The following is a 10,000-nucleotide window of genomic DNA, read 5'->3' as shown; positions in this document are numbered from 1 at the left end:
GTTTTTTCCTCATTTTTTAATATTTAACATGTTACTGAATACATATATTACTGTTTTTAATTCTTTAAAATCAATATTTTTTATTATATTTAGTAAATAAAGGTAGGAAGGAAGGAAGAAAGGAAGGAAAGAAGGAAGGAAGGAAGGACAGATGGGTGGAAGGAAGGAAGGAAGGATGGACAGAAAGAAGGACAGAAGGAAGGAAGGAAACCCTTTTCCTTCCTTCCTAATCCCTTTTCCTTCCTTCCTTCCTAATCCCTTTTCCTTCCTTCCTTCCTTCCTTCCTATCACTTTTCCCTTCTTTCCATTCTTCCTTCCTTCCTTCCTTCCTTCCTTCCTGCCTTCCTTCTGTCTTTCCTTCCCTCCTTCCTTTCCTTCCTAATCACTTTTCCTTCCTTTCTTCCTTCCTATCACTTTTCCCTTCTTTCCATCCTTGTTCCCTTCCTTCCTTCCTTTGTAATCCCTTTTCCTTCCCTCCTTCCTTTCCTTCCTAATCCCTTTTCCTTCCTTCCTAATCCGTTTTCCTTCCTTCCATCCTTCTTTCCTTCCTTATCCGTTTTCCTTCCTTCCTAATCCGTTTTCCTTCCTTCTTTCCATCCTATCACTTTTCCTTTCTTTCCATCCTTTTTTTGTGGGGGTCAGACATGGTTGGTAATTATCTTCTTTTCTAATATCAGTATATCTGCAATATCACAGTATGATGCAAAGTCACACATAAAATATTCAATTAACAATTTGTTCTTTTCTTCCAGCGAGAACTTTACAGATGAATCTGAGCAGAATCATTTATTTGGAAGATGAAAGTTTGAGTTTCAATAATAAAAAACACTGTTGGACTCATGATGGTCAGTTTAGAAAGAAAGAAGGAAGACACTTAATGGAACCAGAAGCAGAGATCTTTCCTTCCCTCCTTTCTTTCCTTCCCATCACTTTTCCCTTTTTTCCATCCTTGTTTCCCTCCTTCCATCCTCCCTCCCTTCCTTCATCTTCTTTTCCTTTCTTCCTTTCCTTCCTTCCTTCCTTTTGTCTTTCCTCCCCTCCTTTCTAATCCCTTTTCCCTCCTTCCTTCCTAATCCACTTTCTTTCCTTCCTTCCTTTCTAATCCATTTTCTTTCTTTCCTTCCTTCCTTCCTTCCTTCCTTCTCCATTTTCTTTCCTTCCTTCCTTTCTAATCCATTTTCTTTCTTTCTTTCCTTCCTTCCTTCCTTCCTTCCTTATCCATTTTCTTTCCTTCCTTCCTTCCTTATCCATTTTCCTTCCTTCCTTCCTTCCTAATCCATTTTCCTTCCTCCCTTCCTTTCTAATCCATTTTCTTTCCTTCCTTGCTTCCTTCATCCCTTCCTTATCCATTTCCTTCCTTCCTAATCCATTTTCCTTCCTTCCTGCCTTCCTTATCCATTTTCCTTCATTCCTATCACTTTTCCCTTCTTTCCATCCTTGTTTCTTTCCTTCCTTCCCTCCTTTCTTCCTTCCTGCCTTCCTTCCTTCCTTTCTGTTTGTGTAATTCCTCTCGCTGCCAGAAGGGGGCGATAAAAGTCAAAAACACTCTGAGTGCACTAGTGATCCCGTAGTAGTGTGACAGCATCTGGTTTCACTTCCTCCTCCTTTTCTTCCTTCCTAATCCATTTTCTTTCCTTCCTTCCTATCACTTTTCCCTTGTTTCCTTCCTTTCATCCTCCCTTCCTTCTTTCATTCATCTTCTTTTCCTTCCTTCCTTCCTTCCTTCCTCCGTCATCTCTGCAGCTTTAGACACAGATGATGAGACGCTCTGATATCTGAAGACTTCAAACACTCAGATATCAGATCAGCGGAAATCTATTTCAGAAAGGCGGCAAAAACTTCCGGAGCTTTCTTCTGATTAGAGACAAAGATGTTTTTAGTAGGAGCTCTTTTTCCTTCTTTCCATCTGTCCTTCCTTCTTTCCTGCTGTCCTTCCTTCTTTCCTGCTGTCCTTCTTCCCTTCCTTCCTTCCTTCTTTCTTACTTCTTGCTGTCTTTTTTTCTTTTCTTCCTTCCTTCCATCTTTCCTTTCTTCCTTCTTCCCTTCCTTCTTTCTTCCTTCTTGCTGTCTTTCTTTCCTTCCTTCCTTCCTTCCTTCTGTCCTTTCTTCCTTCCTTTTGTCTTTCCTTCCCTCCTTCCTTTCCTTCCTTCCTCCCTCCCTTCTTTCTTTCTTTCTTTCTTTCTGTCCTTCCTTCCATTCTTTCCTTCCTTCCTCCCTTCCTCCCTCCCTCCCTTCTGTCTTTTCTTCCTTCATTCTTCCTTCCATCTTTCGTTTCTTCCTTCTTCCATCCATCCTTTCTTCCTTCCTTCCTTCCTTCCTTCCTAAGGCCTTTTAACAGGAGCTCTTATTCATCTCAGTTTTTTTACCTGAAGTATGTTGACATGACAGGAAGCGTCTCCAACAAACGCCTGCGCCTCTTTGGCCGTCATCGCCTTGGAGAAACCTCGACCCTGAGACAAGAAGAAGAAGGAGGAGGAGGAGGAGGAGGAGGAGGAGGAGGAGGAGGAGGAGGAGGAGGAGGTGGAGGAGGAGGAGGAGGAGAAGGAGAAAGAGAAGAAGAAGAAGAAGAAGAAGAAGAAGAAGAAGAAGAAGAAGAAGAAGAAGAAGAAGAGAGTGAACTCAACAGCTTCAGATAACGAGTAAAGTATGTATAAAGAGTCTCTTTCCTTCCTTCCTTCCTTCCTTTTGTCTTTCCATCCTTCATTCCTTCCTAATCTATTTTCCTTCCTTCCTTCCTTCCTTCCTAATCCATTTTCTTTCCTTCCTTCCTTCCTTCCTTCCTTCCTAATCCATTTTCTTTCCTTCCTTCCTTCATTCCTTCCTAATCTATTTTCCTTCCTTCCTTCCTTCCTAATCCATTTTCTTTCCTTCCTTCCTTCCTTCCTTCCTAATCCATTTTCCTTCCTTCCTTCCTTCCTAATCCATTTTCTTTCCTTCCTTCCTTCCTTCCTTCCTAATCCATTTTCCTTCCTTCCTTCCTTCCTAATCCATTTTCTTTCCTTCCTTCCTTCATTCCTTCCTAATCTGTTTTCTTTCCTTCCTTCCTTCCTAATCCATTTTCCTTCCTTCCTAATCCATTTTCCTTCCTTCCTTCCTTCCTTCCTTCCTATCACTTTTCCATCCTTTCCATCCTTGTTTCTTTCCTTCCTTTCTTCCTTCCTTATCCATTTTCCTTCCTTCCTTCCTTCCTAATCCATTCTCCTTCCTTCCTTCCTTCCTAATCCATTTTCTTTCCTTCCTTCCTAATCCATTTTCCTTCCTTCCTTCCTAATCTATTTTCCTTCCTTCCTTCCTAATCCATTTTCCTTCCTTTCCATCCTTGTTTCTTTCCTTCCTTTCTTCCTTCCTTATCCATTTTCCTTCCTTCCTTCCTTCCTAATCCATTCTCCTTCCTTCCTTCCTTCCTTCCTAATCCATTTTCTTTCCTTCCTTCCTTCCTTCCTAATCCATTTTCCTTCCTTCCTTCCTAATCCATTTTCCTTCCTTCCTTCCTAATCCATTTTCCTTCCTTCCTTCCTAATCCATTTTCCTTCCTTCCTTCCTATCACTTTTCCCTTCTTTCCATCCTTGTTTCTTTCCTTCCTTCCCTCCTTTCTTCCTTCCTTCCTTCCTTCCTTATCCATTTTCCTTCCTTCCTAATCACTCTGAGCGTCCATCCTCACAGTGACGATGATGATGCTCGTCTCGGTGATGACGTTCTTGGACAGTTTGTCGAAGGTGGGGTCGGGATGATAGTCGAAGCCCGTCAGCTCCTCCCTCACGTTGTCCAGGTGGAGCGACGTCTTCAGAGACTTGCTGTCGCTGAAGTTCACCGACGGAGAATCAAACTGGAGGACGGTGTCGTTCTTACTCAGAGCCTCCTGGATGAACTGAGGGATGAGAGAAAAGAGAGAGAGAGAAAAAAGAGAGAGAGAAAACTTTATTTACACTCTAATTTCTAATCAATGTTTTCAGCTGTTAGGGTAAATGTTCCCTCCATCTGTCCTTCCTTCCTTCCTTCCTTCCTTCTGTAGGATCCTTCCTTCCATCCTTCCTTCCTTCCTTGTTTGTTTGTTTGTTTCTTTCCTTCCCTCCTTCTTTCCTTTCTTCCTTCTTTCCTTTCTTCCTTCCTACCTTCTTGCTGTCCTTCCTTCCTTCCTTCCTACCTTCCTTCTTTCCTTTCTTCCTTCCTTCCTTGTTTCTTTCTTTCCTTCCCTGCTTCTTTCCTTTCTTCCTCCCTTCTGTCCTTCCTTCCTTCCTTCTTTCCTTTCTTCCTCCCTTCTTTCCTTTTTTCTTTCCTTCCTTCCTTCCAGTTTAAATGATTTTAAATTCATAATTGAATTTATTATCTTTAATAAAATGTTCTCCATCTTTTAAATGGAGACAAAGGAAAAACAAACTTTAAACAAAGAAATCAAGAAACTCTATCAGTCTGTGTGTAGCTGTAAACTGCACACACACACACACACACACACACACACACACACACTAATACGTATATGTGTGTGTGTGTTGAATCCAGGAAACGTACCTCTACAGGTGTGTTGTCTTGTGTAAACTCGTCAGCGGAGGGCCAGACTTTCATCGTAGCTCTTTGGATCAAATCGAAGCCGTTTCCGATCACCACAATCCTCCGACCGCCACTACACACACACACACACACACACACACACACACACACACACACACACACACACACACACACACACACACACACACACACACACACACACACACACACACACACACACACACACACACACAGTAATATTCATTAATATAAAGTACATTAACTTAGACTTTATTTTCATTCTAGGTCTGATGGCAGGAGTTTGTTGAGTTTGAAAAGGGACATTTTTGGGACAGTATATTTTTTTGGGGCTTTTTGCCTTTAAAGTACAGGTTAGTAGAGAGAGAGAGACAGGAAACTGGAGGCAGAGAGGGGGGAATGACATGCAGGATAGGACCACTCGGTGCGGGATTCGAACCCCCCGGAAATTACACCTGCAGCAAGGACTGTAGCCTCAACACATGGGGTGGGTGCTCTACCCACTGAACTATGCTCAACCCCAAAAAGGGAAAGTTTTATATTAAAAATGTTCACAGTGTTCATCATTTTGACCCATCATTAAACTAACAGGTGTGATTTCCTACAGTAGGAGTCCGTAATTAAAAACAGTAACAAAATACAGAGTTTTATAATGCTTTTTTTTTTTTCTTAAGTATATTTTTGGGGCTTTTTGCCTTTAATGTACAAGTTAGTAGAGAGAGAGAGAGAGAGGAAACTGGAGGCGGAGAGAGGGGGGAATGACATGCAGGATAGGACCGGTGCGGGATTTGAACCGGGGTTGTAGCCTCGACACATGGGGCGGGTGCTCTACCCACTGAGCTCAACCCCAGAGTTTTATAATGTTGTGAAGTAGCGTGGGATCATGGGAGATGTTGTTTTCATTGTTTAACTACCAGCTTCTCACCTCATCATTTAGGAGGTTTTTATTTTTACTGGGTGCAAAATTATCTGCAGAGGTTTCCTCCAGTTCCAGTTTCATGTTAAAAATCACTGTTTCTATGATGCTGTTTTGCAGACTGAGGACATCCAGAGGGGCTGCGAGCCGAGCTGCTGATAACATTTGCACAGCTTGTTTCTTCCAATAACTAAAATCCTTCATCTGGTTAAAATATATAATTAAAAACAACCTAAATCTAACAATAAAAGCGGCTTAAACTGGATAAAAAGTCAGTTTCTAGCAGCTTGTAGTGGACAACCACAGGAAACCTCCAAGATCTAAAAACTCTGTAATATAAATGTGGCTTAAACTGGATTATAAATCAATTTTTTTCTGTTTAAATATTGTTAGAAACATTTCGGGATAATGTGAGTACACAACTCAAGACCAAGAAGTAAAAAGTCTTATAAAAATTGATAATAGATTTCAAAAAAGTCAATTTCTGACAGCGACCAAATGAAATTTAGTGGATTTCTCTGTTTAAAAATGTGTTTGGTATAATATAAGTACACATTTTAACAAAATAAATAGCCAAACACAGGTGTAGTCGGTGTTATTAGACATTTTAACGCAGAAAGTTTACATATTATATTTTTTGAGGGACTTTTTATTTCCTTCAAACATTTCTTTTTTCAGAGCAGAAGAGAGAAGAAATAAAAAGGTTCTCACCATACGAAGCTGGCTTTAGGATTAAAATCTATAATCTTGGGGTTCTCAGAGTACTGGTACGCCTCTCGGATTTCTTTGTTGGTGTTTTTCCCGTAGCTCACCGTCACCGGCAGAGAATCGGACGGCCCCCGATACCTTCCCGTCTTACAGGTGATCTTTGTGGGTCCGAACGACAGGCTGAAGAGAAGAGAAGAGAAGAGAGTTAACGTCCGTGTAAAGTAAGAATAAATATGTGTTCTGAGTTTGACATACCACAGAAGAGTGTGTTGTTAACCACCCTGCCAAATTTGAATGATTAAAAAAATCGCCAAATATATGAAATTAAACTTCAAAGTTGTGTAAAAATCAGCCTCTGAAGCCCCGCCCCCTACCAAGTGTCACCTGTCAATCAAAGTCACCACCTCTACCAGAAACATGGACGCTACGTCTGAGAGCTTTATACTGCTAACTCAGCTGCTAGCTCGGCGGCTAACTCGGCTGTTAGCTCGGCTGCTAGCTTGGCTGCTAGCTCGGCGGCTAAATCGGCTGTTCGCTTGGCGGCTAACTGGGCGGTTAGCTCTGCAGCTAACTCAGCAGCTAACTCGGCTGATAACTCGGCAGCTAGCTCGGCAGCTAACTCGGCTGATAACTCGGCAGCTAGCTCGGCAGCTAACTCAGCCTCTATCTCGGCGGCTAACTCAGCTAACTGGCTAACTGTAGACTGTAGTAGTAGTAGTGTGTGCTGAATGTATTTCTACCTCTACAGCAGCAGGGGCGGGTTTATGCTAATCACTAAATCCTGAACACAGAAATCTTGAAACACAGTTTGTGAATCCTAGCTCCACAATTCAAATCTAAATGGTTGAAATGCTTTTTACACTTTCTTTTTTTAGAAATACATTTATGACCTATTTAATGTGTTTAGAAGAACATATCTCAGATCAGATGCTTTGTAGTAATTTGAGGACTTCGCTATGAGCCCATGTGTCGCTTACACTTCACAAGCGACGCCTCCGACAGTAACGGCTACGTCTTCTTTGGTCGCTGTGTCCAGAGCTGTTCCTTTGATGGTGATGATGGTGCCTCCGGCCGCTGGACCCCTCGCTGGCTCCACAGACCTTGGGTTCGGGTCCTGGACAGAGAAGATGATAAAACACACATTAGATACGACTGTCTTTATTTATGGCAGGGAGGGGGGTCAAACATGAGGCCCGTGGGCTAGAAGCGGCCCGCCAAGGCGTCCAATCCGGCCCACTTTCCTTCCTGTCTTCTTTTCCTTCCTACCCTCCTGTCATATGTCCTTCTTTCCTTCCTCCCTTTCTTACTTCTTTCCTTCTTTGTTTCCTTCCCTCCATCTTTCATCTTCTTTTCCTTTCTTCCTTTCCTTCCCAATCCCTTTTCCTTCCTTCCTTTTGTCTTTCCTTTCGTCCTTCCTTTCCTTCCTATCACTTTTCCCTTCTTTCCATCCTTGTTTCCTTCTGTCCGTCCTTTCTTCCTTCCTTCCTTCCTTCCTTCCTCTCTTCCTTTTGTCTTTCCTTTCCTCCTTCCTTTCCTTCCTATCACTTTTCCCTTCTTTCCATTCTTGTTTCTTTCTGTCCGTCCTTTCTTCCTTCCTTCCTTCCTTCCTTCCTCTCTTCCTTTTCCTTAATGTAATCATTTATTACAGAGGGAATTTCTGACATTATAAAGTTGCAAATTTGAGATGTAAACCACATAAATACATTTATGAAAAACACAATGTCTTTTCAAAGTGATGGGATGATTCTGGGCTAAGATAACAAGATAACGAGTATCTCCTTAATGCTAAACTCAACAGAAAAGTACAATTAGATCAGTTCTTCTTCCACAGCAGCTTAATGCACGATGAGAGACGACTCGCCAGTGTTATAAAGCCAGGGGTTGTGACTGCTTGGCAGAATAAAACTCCTTTTTTCAGGGGGAAGGGGGGGGGGGGGGGGGGTTCTGGCAAATTTGTCACTTTTTTGTCATAAATGTATGACTTTTTTTCCTTAAAAAATATGCAACTTTATTCTCATTCTAACTTTTCTCTCTAAATATTACCCCCCTTCCTCCTCCAGGTCAGTATTAGTTGTTTTATTATAAATCTATGGCTCTAATACACCGTCCTACAAACCAAAAATATATTTAGTAACTTCCTCCTGAGCTGCTGCTGCTGAGAAGGAAGGAAGGAAGGATGGAAAGCAGGAAGGAAGGAAAGGAGTGAGGAGGGAAGGAGAGAGGAAAAGAGGAAGGAAGTATGGAAAGAGGATGGAGCAAAGAAAGAGGAAAGGAGGGGAAGAATGAAAGAAAAATTAAAGAGGGAGGAAAAAAGGAAGGGAGGAGGAGGGAAGGAAAGGAGGAAGGGAGGAGGAAGAGAGGAAAGGAGGAAGGGAGGAGGAAGGGAGGAAAGGAGGGAGGGAGGAATGAGGAAGGAAGGAAGGAAGGAAGTAAATGAGTAAGGAAGGAAGGAAGGAAAGGAGTGAGGAGGGAGGGAGAGAGGAAAAGAGGAAGGAAGTATGGAAAGAGGATGGAGCAAAGAAAGAGGAAAGGAGGGGAAGAATGAAAGAAAAATTAAAGAAGGAGGAAAAAAGGAAGGGAGGAGGAGGGAAGGAAAGGAGGAAGGGAGGAGGAAGAGAGGAGAGGAGGAAGGGAGGAAAGGAGGAAGGGAGGAATGAGGAAGGAAGGAAGGAAGGAAGGAAGGAAGTAAATGAGTAAGGAAGGAAGGAAGGAAAGGAGTGAGGAGGGAGGGAGAGTGGAAAAGAGGAAGGAAGTATGGAAAGAGGATGGAGCAAAGAAAGAGGAAAGGAGGGGAAGAATGAAAGAAAAATTAAAGAAGGAGGAAAAAAGGAAGGGAGGAGGAAGGAAGGAAAGGATGAAGGGAGGAGGAAGAGAGGAAAGGAGGAAGGGAGGAGGAAAGAAGGAAGGGAGGAGGAAGGAAGGAAACATGGAAGGAAAGAAAGAAGGAACAGTCAAACCAAAGATATATTTAGTAACTTCCTCCTGAGCTGCTGCTGCTCGTTGTGTTTGTATCAAACTTCCAACCAGGCAGGAGTAGAAGTAGAAGTCTTTGCCTCTTTTTCTCCGTGGATATTTATTCTTGTGTTTGCAGCTTCGCTTTGCTACAACAGCAAGAAGCAAACACCCCAAAAAAAAACAAAACACACACACAACAAACAAATCTCACCTGCACCTGCACACCAAACACTTTCTTTTTATTTCCTCCTTCCTTTCTTCCCTGTTGCTGCACAAAAAGAAGCACAAGCATCTTCTCTCTCTCCCTCTTTCTCTCTCTCCCTCTTTCTCTCTCTCTCTCTCTCTCTCTCTCTCTCAGTGTCTCTCTCTCTCTCTCTCTCTCTCTCAGTGTCTCTCTCAGTCTCTCCCTCTCTCCCTCTCTCCCTCTTTCTCTCTCTCTCTCTGTCTCTCTCTCTCTCCCTCTCTCTCTCTCTCTCTCACACCCACTGCTGAGTCTTAATTCTCCAGACACGTTGACTTTAAAATTTTGGGAGCTGCTTTTTTATCCTCCGGTGTAGAGCAGAGAATTAAAATCTAACTCTCTTGTTTTATTTGTCGTGCTGTCAGCGCAGCACAAAGAAAACAAGCTTCCAGGACAAACAGGAAACCAAGCAGCTGGCGTGTGTGTGTGTGTGTGTGTGTGTGTGTGTGTGTGTGTGTGTGTGTGTGTGTGTGTAAAACTCCCCCCGTGGTGACTCTGTTTTTTAGTTTTAGCTCGCTGCTGAAATACCACGGGGTTAAAACAGCTTTGGAAAATAAAAAAAATAAAGAACTTTAAAAAATGTGTTTTGATGTGATTAAAGCGTTGGTACCTGCAGGACGGCTGTTACAACATGATGTTTGTTCTTAGTTCA

General features: G+C 42.5%; 1 protein-coding gene across 1 annotated transcript in view; it reads right to left on the bottom strand.

Moving 5' to 3' along the window:
- LOC128353113 (plexin-B2-like) overlaps positions 1-10,000 on the bottom strand; it is a 63,997-nt gene that overhangs the window by 25,148 nt on the left and 28,849 nt on the right. The window contains exons 14-18 of the mRNA XM_053313800.1: positions 7,130-7,266; positions 6,156-6,332; positions 4,511-4,622; positions 3,663-3,869; positions 2,367-2,450 (exon numbers count right to left, since the gene is read on the bottom strand). Coding sequence (XP_053169775.1) covers positions 2,367-2,450; positions 3,663-3,869; positions 4,511-4,622; positions 6,156-6,332; positions 7,130-7,266 — 717 coding nt within the window. The remainder of the gene's footprint in view (positions 1-2,366; positions 2,451-3,662; positions 3,870-4,510; positions 4,623-6,155; positions 6,333-7,129; positions 7,267-10,000) is intronic.

Source organism: Scomber japonicus, chromosome 23 (genome assembly GCF_027409825.1).
Source record: "Scomber japonicus isolate fScoJap1 chromosome 23, fScoJap1.pri, whole genome shotgun sequence".
NCBI classification, from domain to species: Eukaryota; Metazoa; Chordata; class Actinopteri; order Scombriformes; family Scombridae; genus Scomber; species Scomber japonicus.
This window is presented reverse-complemented; position numbering and strand designations above follow the sequence as displayed.